The 22,489-nt window shown below is 34.5% G+C and overlaps 1 protein-coding gene and 1 non-coding gene across 5 annotated transcripts in view; both read left to right on the plus strand.

Annotated features, from left to right (window-relative positions):
• Positions 1 to 22,184, plus strand: part of MIOS (meiosis regulator for oocyte development) — a 34,158-nt gene extending 11,974 nt beyond the window's left edge. For all 4 annotated transcript variants that reach the window (XM_061164955.1, XM_061164954.1, XM_061164957.1 and 1 more), the window contains exons 5-12: positions 1,742 to 1,996; positions 4,170 to 4,339; positions 6,710 to 6,775; positions 8,702 to 8,860; positions 12,890 to 13,042; positions 14,426 to 14,630; positions 20,716 to 20,845; positions 21,950 to 22,184. In XM_061164955.1, coding sequence (XP_061020938.1) covers positions 1,742 to 1,996; positions 4,170 to 4,339; positions 6,710 to 6,775; positions 8,702 to 8,860; positions 12,890 to 13,042; positions 14,426 to 14,630; positions 20,716 to 20,845; positions 21,950 to 22,046 — 1,235 coding nt within the window. In that variant the 3' untranslated portion in view covers positions 22,047 to 22,184. The remainder of the gene's footprint in view (positions 1 to 1,741; positions 1,997 to 4,169; positions 4,340 to 6,709; positions 6,776 to 8,701; positions 8,861 to 12,889; positions 13,043 to 14,425; positions 14,631 to 20,715; positions 20,846 to 21,949) is intronic.
• On the plus strand, positions 11,069 to 11,175 carry LOC133073245 (U6 spliceosomal RNA). The gene has a single exon (XR_009696942.1). It is a non-coding gene; the product is annotated as a U6 spliceosomal RNA (small nuclear RNA).
• Positions 22,185 to 22,489: the final 305 nt, after the last annotated feature.

Genomic DNA, 22,489 nt, shown 5'->3' on the forward strand with positions numbered 1-22,489 from the left:
CTCAAATTTTGGGGATACAATCTTGTCACTTTACCAGGTGATGCTAGTGATAAAGAACCCGTCTGCCAGCACAGGAGACATAAGAGTTGCAGGTTCGATCCCTGAAAAGGGCCTGGCAACCCGCTCCAGTATTCTTGCCAGAAGAATCCCCTTGGCCTGAGGAACCTGGCGGGTTACAGTCCATAAGGTCGCAAAGAGTCAGACACCAGTGAAGCAACTTAATACACACGCAGTGTGTATGAATTGATTTTAATTAATCATATATTTAAAAATTCATGCATATTAAAATCACAATATGACTATGTACTTAAAAGCCACAACATCACATTACTTACTTGATAACCTTAATTACTTGTAGCATAGTTGTCAAGCAGTGGAAATGTCTCTGAGCAGCCAAAACAATGTGACACAGTATCCATGCACTTAAAGAATACTTTTCCACCTCCTAGCAGTGAATTCTTTGGATTCATACATGTTGGTCTCTATTCCATGACACGGTTTCTGGAAAATAAAAAAACTCTGAAGAAGCTAGATTATTATTAAATTGAGAGGAATTGTCTGAAAAATAAATTTGGTTTTTGTTCACCTGTTTAAAGTTGTATTTTTTAATCAGTAGATACTATCATCAGCCCTGAATCCAACATTTACACAGGAGATAGGAAAGTGAATACCTTACAGTACATCTGCAGCTTGTTCTACCTGAAATTAATGACTACATACTGTCTAAACAATTTAAATTTGTTATTCAGAAAAAAACTTCTTTAATTTTTAACATGTTTTATTAACCTTATTTAATTATTCAGAGTTTTTTCAGAATTCTTAAAACTTCACTTTTGCAAACTCTAAGTGACTTTGTCTTCACCAGTTTCCCTCATGGTTGCAAGTAGAACAGCACAGTTCTTTTTGATGGACAGGTATTCTCTTAAAGGAAACCTTTTCTCAGAAGTCTCTTTCTAGCTCCTTGATCTGAATTGGCAAATTTCCAGTAGTGAGATTAAAAATAAAGAATTTCAAGTGTAATTATTTAACTATTTTTAAAGTTTCCACAATTTTACAAATAACTCATCTTCAGACTTTTTCATGAAACAATTCCTTATGAAAAGAGAATGAGAATATAAAGTCTCCTGGCTTAGTAAGGCAGGGAAAACCTTCAGATCATGCCTATTGTATTTTAGCTTAGTACTTAACCTTTCAAAGTACTTTGATGATTTTATCTCGCTTTTTCATATATATATTCATAGAGCGACAGGAGGAGGACGAGAGTGTGAGCATTGGTTCTCAGGCACTGGGAATACTTTTCAAATAAAAGACAAGATGCCTGCCCTTTTGGAACTTATGTTCTAGTAGGAGAAGTGCTAAGGCTGAAAAATAAATAAAATATGGGAGCATATGTTAGTGTAAAGGAAGTGGAGGGACCAGTGGTCAATTAGATAATAACAGGTGGCACCCTATTTTAGATTAGGTGATCAGGGAGACTTCTCTGAAACAGTGACTCAGCGTGGCCCACAGAGCGTTGACTGTTACTCCTATAGCTCTTTCTGGTAACTCAGGAAGCTGTTGTACTTAGCAATATGTAAAGTATGTTTTGTTTGTGGCATGTTTTATGTTTATGCTGTCATAATATTGTGGCTAAGAAGTTGAATATTTAAAATCTAATGTTGAAATACCTCTGTAAAACTGACTTCTTTGCCAAATATGTTTAAAAAATAATTAAACATTATAAAGGTGTTTCTTCTTTTAGGCATGGTGGAAAGCAGCAGACATAATTGGAGTGGGCTGGATAAACAAAGTGATATTCAGAATTTAAATGAAGAGAGAATCCTAGCTTTACAGCTTTGTGGGTGGATAAAGAAAGGGACGGATGTGGATGTGGGTCCATTTTTGAACTCGCTTGTACAAGAAGGTGAATGGGAGAGAGCAGCTGCTGTGGCATTATTCAACCTGGATATTCGGCGAGCCATCCAGATCCTGAATGAAGGGGCGTCTTCAGGAAAAGGTATAGGGTTATATACTAAGATACAGGCCATTCACTGAATCTGTGAAAGAAAAAATGCTGATCATTTTTAAAACTCTAATCAATATTTTTGGTAAATTTTTTTTGAAAGAGAAATGAGCACAGAACTGTATCTATAAAAGTAAATGTTAACCCAGTATTTTTGGTTATGTTTATGAAAAAGAAAATGTTTTAATTGTGTCTGTAATATTACAAGGAATACACAAATGTTATTTCAGTGTTTTTTTCTTTAAAGATGATAATTTGGCCAGAATGTTCATAGATAGAAACATAACATAACCATACAATGTTCACATATATTTTGACCAACCCTGTAGTTCACATACATTTAAAGATATTTTTTCTTGGAGACTAGAACTGCTTTAGTTTGCAAGCATTTTTATGGCAAACATTTAACTATTTTAGGTTATACTTTACTTTTTGTATGGTTTTTGATTGACTTTTAGGAAACTGAATGACACTTTTAGTTAGACTAATATAGGTTCTTAAAATCATACTTTGATCTGCAAAAGTGTTTCTGCTTGAGTCTGCTTATTTGAACATCATATCCATTTAATTTTTTTTTTTAAAAGAAGAAACAAAGGTAAGTGTGGTAAAATTTTCACTCTGACATTTTGTAAGAGAAAACTCAGAGAAATGAATCTTAATCCAAAAATTCAGGTTTTTTTTTTAAATTGGGACTATTTCATTTCAATACACCAATTTTTAATACACCTTGCCAAATTATGTATGAGTATTCAGAATATTTGGTGGTCCATTTAAAAACTATTACAGTTCTGTTTTACTGTAGGAAAAATACTTGAAATTAGCTATAATATGTTAATTTTACATATAGTCTAAAAGTTGAAAAAGCTAATGTTTTGCCCAGATTGGCCTCTTTTTCTTCACTTTTACTCTAACATAAATCTGCCCCATTTGAGAGTGCAGTAGAAGATATGTGGTGATGGAAGAAAGAATTGATATTTAAAGCCATTTCTAATTTTAATTTTACTATGACCTGAGGGCATGATAATTTTTGTCATCTGTACCTGAAAAATTTGGTGTTAAGCGCGTATCTTAACAATAGAGGAAAAGTGACTTCAGTGATTTGAATAACCTTGTTGAGGACTGGAGAAAAAATTTCGCTGAATCAAATAGTCCTTTCCATTTGGAGACAGATTGTTGTAACCAGAATTCACAGAAGACATTCCTTTGTTGTGGTGGTAGCACAGGAAGCAGGCACAAAATAACCTGGGGAAAATGTTATAGAAATGAGGAGCAGGCTATTAAGAACATACAATGGAAAGTGCTGTTTTATTTGGAAAAGAAGTAAATGATTAGAATTAAGAAACATAATAAAGTTGCTATAATAAACGTAGAAAACACTTGAGTATAAGTTAATAGTGAATTTAATTTTCTCTTTTGAAGCTGTGCTCACTTGGGCAGCACATATACTAATTTTCCCTTTTGAAGCTAAACTTAGGTTAGATGGCTAGGCAGCCATAGGACTGACTGCCTGCCTAGCAACTCATCAGCAGCCCATGAACTACTGAGAACAAACCTTTAAATGACTATTGGTAACGAATACTTTGTTGCAAGTGTGTCTAAATACAATTCTGTGGTCATTCTGGTAGTTAATTTTGCCAGAGAAAAATTAAAAGTATAACACTATAATAAGAATGCTGAAATACTTTTAGTGCTTTGCTGATAAAACACGTACATAAGCATGGGTATTATCTATGTAGAAATAGGAAAACAAAGATGATTTTGAAAATCATAGTGCTGAGATACAATAATATTTACCATCAACACTTTGAAACATCTCTGTGTAAGTGACCTTGGTGAAGTTGGCAGTGTGCTTTTCTGCTCTGCATTTAGCTCCTTAAGCAGTAACATACAGTGTAGGAATCTGCCTGGAGTGAGAATTCAGGAATTAAAAGATGTGCTTGTCCTGCCCAAGGTTTGCAATATGAGTAGAGGTTTTATAAGAGTGGAAGTTTTTGCTTGTGGTTCTTGCCAGATTATCTAGTACGTGTCAGAACCCTTATCTAATGGGTTTATTTTTCCGAGGGTTTAAAGTCATCCTGTGATCTTTATTTGTTTATTGTTGAAGAACTCGAAGAAGGAAACATTAAGCTTGTGATTACTTTGATCAGTAGTTCTTTTTAATGTGCAGGCGATCTGAATCTTAATGTGGTAGCAATGGCTTTATCGGGTTATACGGATGAGAAGAACTCCCTTTGGAGGGAAATGTGCAGCACTTTACGATTACAGTTAAACAACCCGTACCTGTGCGTCATGTTTGCATTTCTGACAAGTGAAGCAGGATCTTACGATGGAGTATTGGTAAGCTAAGCTGATTTCTGTTTCCTGAGACTCCTCTTTTTAAGATAGGAGTTTTTAATATAACTTTGTTAAAATTTTCAAATGTCACTTGCATAAAGTAACATTCCCTTTCGATGAATTTATATTATTTAAAACAAGGTATCTTAAAAATTTGGAGTTTGTTGATAGCAAACTGAACTTTTTTTTTATGGTTTTAATAAAATTTAGAGACATAGAAGGATTAAGATTTTATACTTTAGCTAAGGAACTGAGCTCTAGAACTCTGCAACTCCAGATATGTACATTTTATATTAAAATATAATCTTTTAAATGTGTGTATACTGTTTTGTCTTTTTTTCTTTTTTTAGTTGAGTAAATCAGTGCATAATCACTGATGGTCAGGATGTCCAAGTATCTTGTCTGAGTGTTTGTCCTTTGCAGACATGTTCCAGTTTGGAAGACAAATGATCACACTACTTATAGTGGACTTTTTTATTTTTTCACTATTTGATCTTTTCATTGCAATTTTTTTTTCCTCTCTCTCCTGCTTTAACCACTTACGACCACATCACTAAATAGGTTCTTTATCACAAAGTGGGAAAAGAAAGAAAGAAGTGAGCATTGTTCATCAGTTTTATTATTGGGTTTTAAGCTTCACCTTATTACCACAACTTTTTTGGCATTTGTTGGGCTTCTTTCTAGCACTGTGAAGAGCTGTCAAATGTGAAATGTATTTCTATTTTTTTTTTGCCATTGTAGCACTTTTAAAAATGCACATTGATAATTGATTTAAATGTCAGGTCATAAGAATTTCTAAAAACATGTATTTTATTGAGATATCTTAATGAGTTTGTTAATAAATGTTGTTAGTATTCCTTTTGACAATTATTTAGTTTATGTATTTTGTTTACTTTTAACAAATTATTATTGAACTTTTTTAACCGCTTCTTATTAATATCCAAGAACATGTTGGGGGTTTTTTGTCTTGTTTTTACTATTACTACTCTTTTTGTTAAATAGAAGACTTTAAACATTGCATCTTGTGAAAATAAAATACTTTTAGGAAGTAGTAGAGGATAATGAAGACTAGAAAAAGAAGTGGACTGTTCAGAGTTTAAATTGATAGAGAAGGATATTGTCTAATTATTAAACTTCTGTGTTTCCAATTAAGTGATCTATGAAACATATCCTCTTTTCTTACACCTAAATAAGGGATATCATATCTTGAGTAGGAGGTTTATATTTCCAAACTGTGTTAAGAGTGTACCTAATTAAACTTTATATGTAAGTAATAATTATCATTGTTCTTTTTTAAAAATTGTAAGTTACAGTAATCTCATGAAAGGTTTTGAATTGGGAAATCAGAAGATACTGGCCTGAGTCCTTGCTCTCAGTTACCTAAGCTAGTCAGTTAACTTTTCGAGGTTTTAGTTTTTTTGATCTGTAAAATGGGACACATAATATTTATAACTCTTTCCAGATCAAAATAGTAACACATGCAACATAGTTCAAAAGTTAAATCTAGTTTGTACCAAATATTTGTCTGTCTAGTTTGTCTCCTCTTTAGGGCAGAACCATATTTTATAATTGAGAAAACACACTGAGGTATCAACTGAAATGAACCTATGTTTAAAGGAGGAAAACCGTACTTCATGGACTGACTTCAATAGATAATAGGATTTTTTATCCAGCCTTAAACTGTATTTTTATTTATCACAAAATGAATTGTACCTTCTACATTTATGGTAAACACTTTTCAAAATAGTATCTTACAATATTGATAAGTCTACCAAAACTTAAGAATGTATTGTAATACCTCTTATTTTGCTACTAGCCACCTAACTGTATGACAGTATATTACTATAGCCACAAAAGTGTGTCTATTTACTTATTAGAGTATGTTTTAAAGCTTTGTGTTTAGAAACATGTATTGATATTTCTAAGTCCTGTGCTAGTGTATTTACTGATAAGTCACAGATTTCCTAAACTTGTTGATTAACTTAGAAGCCAAGGAAAGGTTTCCTCAGTTTCACCAAAATAAATTTCAATGATGAAAGGATTATTGGCATCTTAAATTTGATAAACTGTACACCATTGTTTTTGTTTTATGTTAAAGTTATGTAAGACTGAACTAGTTTTAGTTTTTTTAAAGTAAATTGGTCATTTTAAGAGGTACATCTTTACTTTGTATGAATAACCTTAGCACTGAGTTTTCTGAGCATTACATTAAGAAAGGCATCTTAAGCAGTTCATGGCTCTGCTAGTATCTATACAATAACTTATTAATACATTTGAAAATTAAGTTGTATATTAGGTATAAAATATCTAGTCTGCAAAATTTAAAACTCACAGCACCTGAAAGTAACTCCTTGCTTCTTCTCTTCTTTTCAGTATGAAAACAAGGTTGCTGTACGTGACAGAGTGGCATTTGCTTGTAAATTCCTTAGTGATAGTCAGGTAACAACTAATTTAATTTGATATTTAAATTGGTTACTATTTACTGTCAGTGGATTAAAAACTAATCTTTGTGTGTAAATATGTGTGAGGTTTATATAAAAGTTCTTCTAAAAAGTGAGGTATGAAAAAAAGAAAAAAGAAAAAAAGTGAGGTAATTTCTTTTAGATTGAGACATAAACATGTATCATACCTAAATTGATTGATTTAAGAATGCTGACTTAACAAGAACCTACTATATAGCACAGGAAACTATACTTAATGTCTTGTAATAATCTGTAAGGGAAAATAATCTGAAAAAGAATGTTGTCTATATGTATATATATTTTATGTACAGCAAAGGGATTCATGACTGAAACTAAAACCAGTATAAACCAACCGTACTTCAGTTAAAAGGAGTCTGAGTTAATAGTTTGTTTCTGCCATGATGAGTGAGATTAGTCAGTAGGTAAAGATGTTAAACTTTTTAGTTTAACATCTCTTAGTGACACTACATTAAAGAATTTCTTCATTTTATAATACAATAAACAGGTAGCACATGAGGGTTTGGCAACCCACTCCAGTATTCTTGCCTGAAAAGCCTGGCGGGCCAAAGTCCATATGGTTGTGAAGAGTCTTAGCAACTAATACTTTCACATGAATATACTATGTAGATAGAGAGAACTGTACATAACTAGCTTTTAATACAGTGTGCTAAGTACAATAGTGAGACAGTGCTAGGGGAACATAGCAGTCTTGGCTAGAGTTTGGGGTAGGGTGAAGTCACAGGGTTGCAAAGAATTTGACACAACTAAGAGACTGAGCATGCATGCAGCACGAAGTCAGGGAAGACCTTATAAGAAATGGTTTGTTTTTTTGTTTGTTTAGGATAAGATTATAAAGGACTCATGAGCTTTACTGGATCAAAATCCCACAAGAGATTTTCAAGTTGGGTTTTTTTTTTTGCTTTAATTTTATTGAAGTACAGTTGTTTTACAGTGATGTGTTAATTTCTGCTATGCAGCAAGGTGACTCATTTATGCTTGTATACATTCTTCTTCATATTCTTTTCCAGTTTAGTTTACCACAAGATATTGAATATAGTTTTCTGTGATATACAGTAGGACCTTATTGCTTATCCATCCTACATATAACATAAGAAATATTTATTGTTGGTAATCTTTAAGTTCTGTTCCAATTCAGATTCCGAGACTCTTACATCCTAACAGCCATCAAGAACTTTGCATAATAATGACTGTTGTTGCTCAGCCGCTCAGTCATGTCCGCCTCTTAGCAACCCCAGGGACTGCAGCCCGCCAGGCTCCTCTGTCCATGGGGTTCTCCCGGCAAGGATACCGGAGTGAGGGGCCATTTCCTCCTCCAGGGGATCTTCTTGACCCGGTGATCCAACCCGAGGCTTCTGTGTGTCCTGCATTGGCAGGCAGATTCTTTACCACTAGTGCCACTTGGGAAGCTCAATAATAAGGACAATTTTCTTTAAATTTAAAATAGTACACTGGGAAGACCCAGAGGAATTGGGTGGAGAGGGAGGTGGGAGGGGGGATCGGGATGGGGATTACATGTAAATCCATGGCTGATTCATGTCAATGTATGACAAAAACCACTACAATATTGTAAAGTAATTAGCCTCCAACTAATAAAAATAAATGGAAAAATAAAATAAATAGTAAATAGTGGATCCTTTATAGAACAGTTAACAAAACGTAGTAAATATCTTTCCTTTTTAAAAAGATATAAATGATCATGGATGTTGTATTGTAATTTATAATAGATGCACACTTAGAGATCACATATCTAGGTTTTTATAAGGGCTTTTGTTTTAAAATGTTTTCTATTAAGAGTAAAATTGTTCCAAATGTAGAATTTATGAAGCAGAAAATACCGATAGTGAAATGGATTGCTTAAGAAAAATCACTTTGAATTTTCCAGTTAAATAGGTATATCGAAAAGTTGACCAATGAAATGAAAGAGGCTGGAAATTTGGAAGGAATACTGCTTACAGGCCTCACTAAAGATGGAGTGGACTTAATGGAGAGTTATGTCGACAGAACTGGAGATGTCCAAACAGCAAGTTACTGCATGTTACAGGTTAGTGCAGTGTGGCAGCAGCAGTTTATTAAGGAGAAAAAAAAAAAAACGCTTAGCCTTCTATTTTCTTCCCTTACGGAGTGGATATCTCTTTTGCTTACTTAAGATCTCTAGGAAACATTTAACTTTAATTTAATCACTTGATCTACAAAAGACTTCTGCCTTATTTTATTGTCGCTAAGCCTCCTGCATTGGGTTACCCAGTTTTTCCTTGCCCTTTGGGAAGTGTCAGTCTTGAGTTTATGTAGAGTTCAAATGAAACACAAAAACCTCTCTTCAATTTCTCTGATTGTTGACAGAACAACACTGTCTACAAAGAGATTGCCTTTCCCTGATCCGAATTACTGTACCTCTTTCTTGAAGTACAGAAGGCAAGTAACACACAGCTCTAAATTCTCATTATTCCCTTTTATTCTCTCATTTCTTCATTTACTAAATGAGCATGACTCAGAGTAACCATTCATCTATTTTTCTCTCAGTTTTTACTGCCCACTGATTAAAAATGGATTCCTGGCTAAGATTCCCTACAACTTTGCTTTTGTTGGAAAAATGGTGCCATTGTAGAGCACTTTCTTGAGATTTCCTTAGCTCTCCAGCAGATCGTACCCTCTCCTGGTATTGTCTTGCTGTTCTTATCCTTTTATGCAGTACTGTAGCATGCTGCATACTGGGTAAATGAAGTAAAATTCCTCCTCCCCCCACCCTGCCTTCTTAGGAACAAATGTAAGTATTGGCCCACAAACCACAGAGTAAACTTACCTTAAGGTATCAGGCTACTGTCCTTCTATAGCATAAGGTATCGTCATTTTGTTAGCAGAATGAGTTTACATCTATTAAATCATGGTATAGATATATGGCTATGAAATACAAATGGTTGGTAACCTTTAACAAGGTTTATAAAATACATTTAAAATGCACTGTATAATGGGATCTTGCTTTGAAAAAATCTAGTCTGATAATCAGCTGCCTTTTAATTGAAACATTTCCTCCATTTATATGGTCAAGATTCAGTCTACCATCTTGCTATTTGTTTTCTGTTTTGTTTTTCTGTTCCTTTCCTGCCTTCTTTCAAACTAATTATTTTAGTATTTTACTTTATTTCATCCGTTGGCTTTTTAGTTATACTCCTTTTCATTTTCTTCTTCTTTTAAGTAGTTGCTCCAGGTCTAACAATATGCATCCTTAACTCATCAGTCAACAATTTAACTCCTTATAGTTTACATTTCACACCTGGTACATCATGCTTCCTACTTCACCCTTTCTCCTCACACCTGACATTGTCTGCTTTTTGCTTCATATTTCATGTTTCAAAAATGTTATCACAGTGTAATTCCATTTACAAATCTCCCTCTTTTGTCCTATTGTCATATATTTTGTTTCCACATACATTATAAACTCCAACTTATAGTTTAGTATTTTTGCTTTTAACAGTCGGGGTGTCTTTTATGTAAATTATGTGAAGAATGAAAATATGGGCTTTTATATTTGTTTATTGGCCGTGCTGTTTTTTTTATTGTCTATTCCTTACAGTAGACTTAAATTTCATCTCTTGTCATTTCCTTTGGCCTTTTTCTTTAGCATTTCTTATAGTTCAGAGTTGCTGGTGACAGTTTCATAGCTTAATTTTAATTGAAAATATCTGTTTTACTCATTTTCTTTCAACACTTTAAAGATGTGGTTTCACAGTCTTCTGGCCTCCATTGTTTCTGATGAGAAATCAGATATTATTGTCTTTGTTTCCCCTGGGCTGCTTTCAAGATTTTCTTCTTGATTCTTAGCAGTTTAAACCTTGAACCTAGTTGTGGTTCTTTTTATCCTGCTTGTGATTCACTCAGGTTTTTGGATCTGCAAGTCAGTGTTTTTCATCAGATTTAGGAAGTTTTCCGGCATTATTTAAGTATATCTTTTGTTACCTCATTCATTTTACCCCGTTCTCTTCCCTTTCTTGGACTATTGTTATTAAACCTTTTGATTTTGTCCTACGGGTATCTGAAGCTGTGTTCATTTTCCTTTCATTTGTCCCGGTTCTTCAAACTGGATAAATTCTATTGATGTGTTAATTGGATATTCTTTCACCTTCATCTGATGTTAGTTTTTCCAGGGAATTCTTAATTTCAGCTATTGTACTTTTTAGTCCTAGAGTCCCAATTTTTTTTTATTGTTTACATTTTTCAGCTTAGTTCCCTATCCGTTTATAATTAAAACACTGTGCTCGCTTCGGCAGCACATATACTAAAATTGGAACGATACAGAGAAGATTAGCATGGCCCCTGCGCAAGGATGACACGCAAATTCGTGAAGCGTTCCATATTTTTACAAAAAAAAGAAAAAAGAAAACACTATTTTTTCTAAGTCTGAATACATGTCTAATAGTTGATTGAGGTCTTTGCTTATTCTAACTTAAGGGCTATTTAAGGTTTAGTTCTATTAACTTTCTTTTTCCTTTACTTTGAACCACAATTTACCTGTTTCTAATATGTCTAGTGTTTTGTTTTGTTTTTAATTTAATACTGGACATTGTTTGCAGTCCACTATAGAAATCTGGTTTCTTTTCCTGCTGAAGTACATTGGTTAATGCTTTTGGAAGTTCGGTTACTTACTGATCACTTTGGTCTTAAATTTTACTACTGTGGGAAGCCCATAATATTCTCAAGTCCTTCTAATTTGATCAGACTTAATCTCTGAACTGTTTTCTCTGCACACATTTTCAGAATTTGATTTTAAGTTTTATTGAAATGGTTCTAGAGAAGATTTACCACATATGAATTGACCAGATTCTTTCTTAGTTTATCCTTATTGCCACAGAAGGGGAAAGAGTGGGATAGGGAAATTTGTGATTTTTCTGAGTCTTCTTTTTAAATCAGGGATTTAGTTCTGGCTAGTTGCTCATAACTAGGAGTCCAGTAGATGTTTACTTTTTTAAAAAGTGAAATTGTCAACTATTAGTTTTTCATGTGTTCTTTTAGCTAAATTTAACTCTTCTGGTAACTGAAATTAATACTCAATTACTAGGTGAAAGACGTGCTTCTCCTGTCTGATGAGTTGTCTAAGGTAGATTGTCTTTATTAGCTGTTACAGGTTTCTTTTTTCCATAAAATGAATGCGAAGTTCTCTCTGACATTTCACTTTTCTCTGTGGCCCCAAAACAGAACTGGAAAAACTTGGCTTCACATTAATTCCCATTGCATCATTGAGGATAGAGGCTTTTTCTGCTTTTTCATCATGGGAAGATAAGGATGGTATCCTCAGTAGAACTAAAAGCAATATAGGAAAACTCAAAGCAAGCATAGGTGAAATGTGGAACGTCACAGCTGCCAGAGAAAATACAGCTTTCAGAAAAGTCTTACTGGCAGGAAATTGAAGTTGTTAGTGAGAAGGAATCTAAAGTAAATTTAAGGGAAAGAAAGTATTTCTTTTCACCATGGCTTAGGGGTCAAAGAACTAAGCATTTTTTGTTCGGTTTTGGGTTCTTTCTTGCTTTTTTTTTTTTTATGGAGATAAATACATGTTTTAATTGAAGGCCAGGGAGAATAAGCAGTTTTAATTTTCAGATAGATAGGTATACTAAAATGACATCTGAATTCACAGTGTAGTGCTAGATTGAAAGGACCAAGCTCAGTATTATTTTAAATGTGATTGAGCAGTTTTGGTGTGTATTTGGAATGAGATGGTAAATATATTTTGCCAACTTAGAAGTTTTAATTGTTGAGAGAAAAAAAATATTTACGTCATTTTTTTGACTTTTTACTATATTCAACCAGGTCTTTAAACTTAAGTAAGAGAGAATTACACTTCCCTGGCCAGGTATAATAGTATACACAGTGCATATGTATGTTATTGGTAGAAGCCAGTTTAAATTAATGGAGCTTCCATCAACTGTTTTATCTGTATCCTTGCTAAGAGCCAGCTTTTGACAAAAAGGTAGCCTGTTTCTTCCCTTGTGACTCCTACTCACATGTTGCCTAGAATCTTCTTCAGGCTTAGCCAGGAAAATTTTTAAAACTTAAATAATTCATGTTTTCTTTTTAGGGTTCTCCTTTAGATGTTCTTAAAGATGAAAGAGTTCAGTACTGGATTGAGAATTATAGAAATTTGTTAGATGCCTGGAGGTTTTGGCACAAACGAGCTGAATTTGATATTCACAGGAGTAAGTTGGATCCCAGTTCTAAGCCTTTAGCACAGGTAAGTGCTTTGTTTTGGAGAGAATCAAATTGTAACATGTACCTAATAGCCCAGCCAAAAAAAAAAAGTGTTTACAGCATGTTATTTGGGTAAATTGAGGGTTCAATTTAATAAATTGTTATTAATAAACTTGTTCTTTTGCTCATGTTGAGTTCCCATTGATGTCTTTGTCTAACCAGACTATACTTTGTCTTTAGTTTTCATGTTTTTTTGATCCTATACTTTCTAACAGTTCTCTCAGTGTCTTGCACTTTAATCTAACACAGAACAAACCACAGCAGGCCTAGAGGATCTTAGGCAAGGCTTTCTAGTATATTCCAAGACCTTTCAAATTTTAACTACTGTATGTTCTTAAACTTTGCACTTGGGTGTTGTGTTTTTCTGCACTATTATATGTAATAAGGCAGGACTTGTTTAATTGTACATACATATATGTCTATATGTCTAATTACACGTAGAAATTTATTTCTTCAAGCAGTAGTTTAAAAAACATGAAATCAGCACTATTTAAAATAAACAAGAATTTACTGTATAGCACAGTGTCTTGTTATAACCTAAAAGACTCTTGAAAAGACTGTAAAACTGAATTAACTTTGCTGTGCACTTAAAACTAATACAGTATTGTAGATCAACTGTACTTTGACTTAAAAAAAGCAGCATGAGATCAATTATTACATAAAGCACTTGATATGAGATCTCTGTATCTGATTACAAGTATTAAATATCATTAACAGCCAGGTATATCCTCGATGTGAGCACTGGATGGTGCTATTTTCCTGTTTTAGAAAGTTGAGAAATTACTGCTTGTATTAAAACAACCTGAATATTAATGAAGTAGTGTTACATAATATTTGTTACTACTCTGTATCATAAGTGTTTGAGAGTCTAGGAGTTTAATATAAAGGTAAAATGAACAGTTTATATTACTATTATTCCTAAGTTTTAGCTATTTACTATTATAGGCTCCTTGACTCCTTTTTATCTTGGGAAATGAGTATTTTCTTCACAAGAAAATTTTGTTCAGAATATTATATTGTTGAAATTTGTATCAAAAGTCATATTAGGATATTTTGTAATGTCCCAGTGTGAACTCTTATTTAGTCTTTGTTATTCCTAAAATTTGGAATCTAATGCTGCTGGGTTTTTCTGTACCTGTCAGTGATGTTAGGAAGAATATAACTAAACAAAGTAACAAGAAGTATTCAAATAATGTAACTGCTAAGTGGAAGTCTTAGAACTAGCCAACTTAGCAGATAACTTAGAGTATACAGTAAAATTTTTTAAATTATTGAAAACTAATTTGTCAGGATCAAGCTTTAGTCATTTTAAATTTTATTCGTGACGTTTGCATTTTATTCATTTCTCCTTTCGTTTGTTTTGTAGGTGTTTGTGAGTTGCAACTTCTGTGGCAAGTCCATCTCCTACAGCTGCTCCACGGTTCCCCACCAGGGCCGAGGTTTCAGTCAGTACGGTGTCAGCGGCTCACCAACGAAGTCTAAAGTCACAAGTTGCCCTGGCTGCCGAAAACCCCTTCCTCGCTGTGCACTTTGCCTGATTAACATGGGAACGCCTGTTTCTAGTTGTCCTGGTATGACATAATTCTATATAATAATTCAGTATACTTTTTTGAGCTGAAATTATTTCTACATAATTGATTTAATAATGTTGTAAATAAAAGACATACCACCTTGGGTTTATATTATTTCTAAGAGCAAGCCATTTTGCTTGCTTGGCAGTTTTTGTGTTCTATAATTTATAAAATCTATACATTAAAAGTAAAATCTCTATCCACAGTATCTCTAATCTCGCATGCTTACCAGTTTAAAGTTTGTAAGATGAGCTTAAATATTAAATAATCATATACTGTTTTCTTACCACTTTTTCTAAGAGGGGCTCCCTCAAATTTTGTGTTTAAAAAGTCACTGTGGCCTCAACTAGTAACAGATATCTTGTGTGCATAAAGAACTTTGATTGTCTTAAAGCACTTTGACATTTTCTCTTACTTCATCTTCAAAATCTGCCTGTGAAAATATATACAGAAAGTATTAAACGAGAAGTCAGAGTCCTGTCCTTCTGAGTTTTGGTGTTGTTTCTGCTATGTTTGTCAGCTATCTCATAAATATATGTACTTTTTTAATGGTTAAAAGTATTAGAATTATTGTATACTGCTTAATGTAAACATACAGAGAAAATTTTTGAGACCAATAGATAATCGACTATAAATGTATCTAGTGGCTGGAAATATTTCAGCTATTTATGTATAAAGTTGAAAATCACAGTAAAGCGAAAATTTTAATTAGAAACACTTGAATATCTGGCATAGTGGTAAATGAATAAGGAATGAAGAACTGCATCTGATATCAGAATGCCTGTTTTAGTTCTGGCTCTGTGATGTTTAGTCTGTGAGATTGAGAGTCACTTTAACCCACTTATATACAGGAGTGTTGGACTGGGAGATCCTCCTAGTTACAAAGTTTTATAATTCTGTTCTGTAACTATTCTTGTAAGTAGGCTGTTTTATTGTTACCTTAACATCTGAAAGAGATTTGCTAGTATCATTAAGTTACTATTTTTCAAAATAGATTCTTTTTTTAAAAAATGAATTTCTTTTATCTATTTTGCTTATTTTACTTATTTTTAGCAGTGCTGGGTCTGTGTCGCTGCCCACGGGCTTCTCGTTGTGGTGACTTCGCCTAGAGCAGAGCACAGGCCCTAGGGCGTGCGGCTTAGGCGTTGTGGCGCATGGACGTGGTTGCCCTGTGCATGTGGGATCTTAGTTCCTGGAGCCAGGCACTGAACTCATGTCCCTTGTGTTGGCAGGTCGATTCTTAACCACTGGGCCCAGGGAAGTCGTCCCCCCCCACCACCACCCCCCGCCACCCTTTTTTTTTTTTTTTAACAAATGCAGTATGTAATGCTTTAAATGCACATTAGTCTTGACTTGTTTTAATCAAAGACTTTCACTTTTTACATTGCATGTTGATCACTTTTTTAATGGCCTTGAAAGAAAGCGTTAGTCCCTCAGTTGTGTTAAACTCTTTATGATTCCATGGACTGTAGCCCACCAGTTTCTTCTGTCCATAGAATTCTCTAGGCAAGAGTACTGGAGTGAGTTGCGATTTCCTTCTCCATCTTCCCGACCCAGGGATTGAACCCAGGTCTCCCCCATTACAGACCGATTCTTTACCATCTGAGCCACCAGGGAACGCGTTGCTACTAATAAGTAGAAAATAACAATTTGAAATAAAAATCTACTACAATGAAAGAACAAGGAGGCAAAATATGGAGTTCAGTAAGTTCTATGTGAACTTAGATACTTAGAAATAATTGAACTTAATATGTCTTTTGGACCATAAGTCTCAGCAAATTGTAATGGCTAGAGTGCTATTGCTTTTTGCTAGAAAACTAACTTTTCAGGTTTTTCTATTTGTGAAACAGGTAAGAAACGATAAAAACAGTTTTCTTGAACTTGAAGAAAATTAAACCATAAAGCATTTTAAGCTCTGTTATAGAGGTTATTAATTTAATGAAAATTCAACACCCAGGTTTATCAAGGCTTAAAACTTTCTCATATTTGCTTCAAATTTTTTTTTAATTTGCTGCAGAAATAATTTCTTAATATAAATTTGAATACTTGTTTAATGCACTAAATTAAGTTAAGGCTGATTGCTAGGATGACTCAAAGATCCTGGTGGAGCTTGTGGTATATAAATGTATAAGTGAGCATGGACAGCTAACATAAAGTAAATCATATGTTCTAGAAAATAAATGCTAGTTCAGAATCTTTGGGGCTTCCCAGCTGGTGCCGGCGGTAAAGAATCCACCTGCCAGTGCGGGAGATGCAGGAGATGCAGATTCAAACCCTGAGTCAGGAAGATCCCCTGGAACAGGAAATGGTAACCCTCCCCAGTATTCTTGCCTGGAGAGTTCCATGGACAAGAGGAATCTGGCAGGCTGCAGTCCGTGGGCTTGTAAAAAGTTGGGCATGACTGAGCAGCTGAGCATGCCTGTCCACAGGTCCTTTTATCTGTCATTCCCAAATCTCTATAAGATTTGAAAAGCCAAAGTTTAGGGGATTTTTTTTTGAATTTTCAAAATCTCATTTGGAAAAAGAAAAAAATCTGTTCAGAATTGACATGAGGTTATTAAAGTTTTTATTTCTCTTGTTTGTGAACTTTCACATATTTCATTGCAGAAATACTGATGTGTTTAATTACAGGATGCTGCCTCAGAGTTTTCCAGAGGGTGTAATTTAATATTTGCTCATTATTTTTCTAACATCCCTAAACATTTCAAATTCTGAAATACACTGGGCTCTCTAAGGTGAATAAGGGGTATTTTAGGTATTTTATAAAGAAAATATTAGGAATTTTGAAAGAAGATAACATTGCTTCTATCTGAAACTCCTTCCCCGCACCACCCCCCCCACCCCGCGCCCAAAATAAAGATGCCATTTAAGCTAGTCCTCTATAAAGTTTTTTTCTTCTTTTTCATTTATTTATTTTAGTTGGAGGCTAATTACTTGATAGATTTAAATATGTGAAGATTTTAGAGAAGCCTGTCCAGGTTGTAGACAAAGTATGTACTAGAGTAAAGAGATTAGTAAAGACGGTAGTTACTGTGAGTCTGTGGAAACTACTGAGTAGATGACTATGACAGAGTCTAGGAAACAATGTAGGAAAATTAGGGGAGCCTGATTCTGACCTTTAAAGGCAGAGTTGAACTGAGTTAATTATGAAGTAGTAAGCATTTTCTTTTTTTATTCTGTAAAATCAGAAGACTTTTGAATTCTGAAGTAAAATAGGACCTAATAGAAATCAAATATTGGCTCATGGCAGTGTAGATTCAGGTGTACAAACCTCCTTGTAGCTCTGTCTGCAGTTAGAGATGGCATCCATCAATCATGCTTTGTGGTGCAAATACCCAGAGTTTCCATAAGTTTATTTAACTGAGGGCTCCAAATTTTTACACTGAGTTGTACTTTCAAAGTTGGACTGCTTTTGAGGTGTCTCATTGAATTTGTAATTATACATATTTAGTTATGTTTATAAATTATAAACTAATATGTAGCGTTAAAAACTATAAACATTATCTCTTTAACAGTGTTTTAGTGCCTGTTTTTCCAAGTACTAGAAATGTTACAGTAAACAAAACAGACAAAAATCCCTGCCCTTACAGAGCTTAACTTTTCGGTGTGATACATTTGTAGAAGTTAGATTATATGTTAGTTTATTCTTCTTCTTACTATCATCATTATTGTTATTGTTATTCTAGTTAGTGCCTAAGTGAATCTCTGGTTTCCCCTTACCTCTTCTGTGGCACGTACCTTCATGATTTACTATAAATCTTTTAAATTTAAAAGCTGTTTGAGGGACTTTCCTGGCAATTGAGTGGTTAAGACTCTGTGCTTCCACTGCAAGGGGCGCAGGCTGCATCCCTGGTGGGGATGTAAGATCGTGCATGCTATTTGGCATGACCAAATATATAAAATTTTAAAATTAAAAATTATTTTTAAAAATTGAAAAATAAAATAAAAGCTGTTTGAACTTTAAAAGCCTTCTCACATGGCAGTGAGGTAGTGCTGTTGTTTTAAGCTTTATCAGAAGCCTAAGAATTAATCCGTCCTGGATTCAGTCTGTTTTCTCTATAGATTAGAAGTTACAAAAACAGAGGAAATCACCAGTGAGAACTATACACAAAAGTATAAAATGCTTTATCCTTAAACGGTCTATATTTTCTTTCTCTCTTCCCACTTTTCCTTCCTTTCATTATTTATTGTTTTTATTAAGCTTTTGGGAAGAATTTCAGTGTGTGTATATCTTAAATCCTTGAACCACCTTTACATCCTTTCGTCTTCATACCATTATAAAAAAAGATAAGTATATTAAAAAACTGTCTGCAAGACTGTCCAGCAGTAGGGTATTCAGCAATGACCCAGTGAACTTTTGAATATAGCATTATGTCTTAATACGTACACAGTTGCTTCTTTAAGCTTAATATTTTTACTTATCTTTCTATTCTTTTCTCTATATATGGTCATAAAATATTTTGATTTGCTGTTTTAGAATGAAATGAAACATATTAAGGTGGCCAAAATTAATAGAATGAGGATTTTTCAAGCATTGCAATTACATCAATGTGTGTGTGTGAATGTACATGTATAAATAACATTTTTCTTCAATTTTTTGTGGACTCTAATACAAATGTATAGAAATGTACACATCACGTACTGTGATAAATCAGTCGTCAATGAGTCTTCCACCCTGCTTAAGATAATACTGTCTATACCAGTGCCTTGGGTCATCTCTCCCTTCCTCTTCACACCTCTTTGGGATCCTCCTCAAAGCTCACTACTGTCCTAAATCATCTGTTAATTTAGTCTCTTGCTTGTCTGTGTAGCTCTATCACACGTTTACTTTTGTATGTGTTTTAAACTCTATAAATGAATCAAATGGCATATATCCTTTGACTTGCTGTTGTTCCTCAGCCTTGGAGTTTTTTTGTTTTTTAGTTTCTGTTGTGGTGATGAATGTAGTTGTGATTTATTCATTTTTATTACTACTTACCATTTATGACTGTAACACAAATTCTGCTATTGGACATTTGTTTCTTTCCAGATTTTTACTGTTACGAACATTCCTGCATATGTCTCCTTTCACCATGCCCAGAAGTTTCTTTAGTTCATTTTCATGGAAGCTAAGGGATTCCCTCGTAACTCAGTGGGTAAAGGATCTGCCTGCAAATCAGGAGACCTGGGTTCAGTTCCTGGATTGGGAAGATCCGCTGGAGAAGGAAATGGCAACCCATCCCAGTATTCTTGCCTGGAGAGTATGTAGGTAGAGGAGCATGGCAGACTACAGTCTGTGGCGTCTTAAGAGTCAGACATGATACAGTGACTAAATCGCCAGGGAGTTGCTAAGTCATACTGTTTGCTAATGTTTTATTTATGATTTTATGTCTGTTCAGGAGGGAGGTTGGCCTATAATAATCTTTCTTATGTTACCTTTGTCTGGTTTTCTTAGCAAAGTTATACCTGCCTTATGAAAGGCATTGGGGAATTTCCCCTCTTTTCCTATACTTTGGAAAAGTTTGTGTGCGTGGTAAGTCGCTTCAGTTGTGTCTGACTCTGTATGGCCCTGTGGACTGCACCCTGCCAGTTTCCTCTGTCCATGGGATTCTCCAGGCACTGGAGTGGGTTACCATTTCATCCTCCAGGGGATCTTCCGAGCCCAAGGATCAAATCCACGTCTCTTACGTCTCCTGCATTGGCAGGTGGGTTCTTTACCACTAGTGCCAATCGGGAAGCCCTGAAGTTTGTGTAGATGAAAATTACCTGTTCCTTCAATGTTTGGTAGAACTCACCTGTAAACCAAACTTGGTATTTTCTTTATGAGAAGATTTTTAAACTACTGATTATTTCTCTAAAATTGTTAATTAGGATTACTGCTTAGTATGTTTCATAATGTGTTTTTCCACTTATTATTGACTATTAAAAATACAAGAAATTCTGGTTATTTGGTATTTTTCAATCTAAACTACATTCTAACATTAAAACTGCTATTTCAATATGATGTGCGATTTATATTTTGACATAATTTCAGATCTACCTTTTAAGAAATTTTGAATCAAGTATTATGGTGTAGTTAATGAAGATCATTGTTTTTAACCCATAGGAGGATCCAAATCAGATGAAAAAGTAGACTTGAGCAAGGACAAAAAATTAGCTCAGTTTAACAACTGGTTTACATGGTGTCACAACTGCAGGCACGGTGGACATGCCGGACACATGCTTAGTTGGTTCAGGTAATCAGCGCATTCCTTCTTTAGTAGGCCTGGGATCAGAGGAGATTAAGCAGAGGGCCTTTTAAATACTTCAGGTTTATACAGTCAAAGGATGGGTGGGTTTGTTTTTTACTGTCACTTAAGTTAACACAGACGGTGCAGACATTTGTATCACTAGTTTGTATAATCTTAAACTATAAAATTAATATTTAAGATTTAAGAAACTGTAATAAATGTATGGGTTAAATGTTTGAAAAGCATTATTTAACTTTATTTGGGGAATGGATATATTTACAGCTTTTTACAACTGACTGAATAGCCCATCGTATATACTGTATAGTATGTAACTGAGTTAAATGATAGAATACATGTCAAACTTCTATAATAGTTATCTTTTATATAAGCTTGTTATGTAAAAAATAAACATTTCCTACAAAGGAGACTCTCATATTTAACTCTTACTTTGAGGGCTTCCCTTGTAGCTCAGTTGGTAAAGAATCTGCCTGCAATGCAGGAGATCCAGGTTCGATTCGTGGGTCAGGAAGACCTCCTGGAGAAGGGATAGGCTACCCAGTCCAGAATTCTTGGGCTTCCCTTGTGGCTCAGCTGGTAAAAATCCAACTGCAATGTGGGAGACCTGGGTTTAGATCCCTAGGTTGGGACGATCCCCTGAAGAAGGGAAAGGCTACCCACTCCAGTATTCTGGCCTGGAGAATTACATGGACTGTATGGGGGTCCAAAGTCCGTGGGGGTCACAAAGAGTCGGACACAACTGAACCACTTTCATTTTCACCTTGAGTGGTATCACTGGCCCTGTATTGCTATAGTTTTGCACCCAGTTTGTTGCATTGGCTTAAATTTAAACTCTGAGCACAAACTGTTACGGTCATAACTGTAAATGAGATATATTTAGAAAGTAAAGCTGTTCATTTTTCAGTAACTTTTCCCTCATGTTCAGCTTGGTGTTTATTTCTAGTTTAATGCTTTTGGTCTTCAGGTTTTAATTCCTGTATCTTTCCAAATGCCATTTTGAAAAATTGCATTACAGATATGTTAGGCTATATGATAAATGTGTGTACATATGTATAGTTTAGATTTTTAACTGTGACTTGACCTGTGTTTCAGGGATCACGCCGAGTGTCCTGTGTCTGCATGCACATGTAAATGTATGCAGTTGGACACAACAGGGAATCTGGTACCCGCAGAGACTGTCCAGCCATAAAGTGCTGTCACCTAAAGAGGAGCCTTCAAGTGCAGAGCTTCCAAATAGATGTCCTTCATAGCTCAGAAACATACCTCAGAACAAGTCACTCATGACTTTCCTGTTATGGGAAAATAAATCATTCTATCAAATCAGCAACTTGATGTTTGAGTGATTTTGATGTACTTCACAGAGACAAATGCTGCTGAAATGAACATCGGTGTGTGAGCATGAATTCTGTCCAGTAGGTTGAAAACGTTCATTTTGGAAAGAACTTTCCTCGGGTTTTGTTTCAGTTGTGAATGCTCTGCAAGCAGTTTCTGGAATCACTAAGAACAGACCTTGAACTCATACCTGTTATGTTGAAATTGGATATCTTTTGGTAAAATCTGCACACTTTTGAAATAGAATAATATGAATAATTTAGTGATTCAGACAGTAGTTTAAGCTCAACCATGCTTAGT

Source organism: Dama dama, chromosome 18, assembly GCF_033118175.1.
Source record: "Dama dama isolate Ldn47 chromosome 18, ASM3311817v1, whole genome shotgun sequence".
NCBI lineage: Eukaryota > Metazoa > Chordata > Mammalia > Artiodactyla > Cervidae > Dama > Dama dama.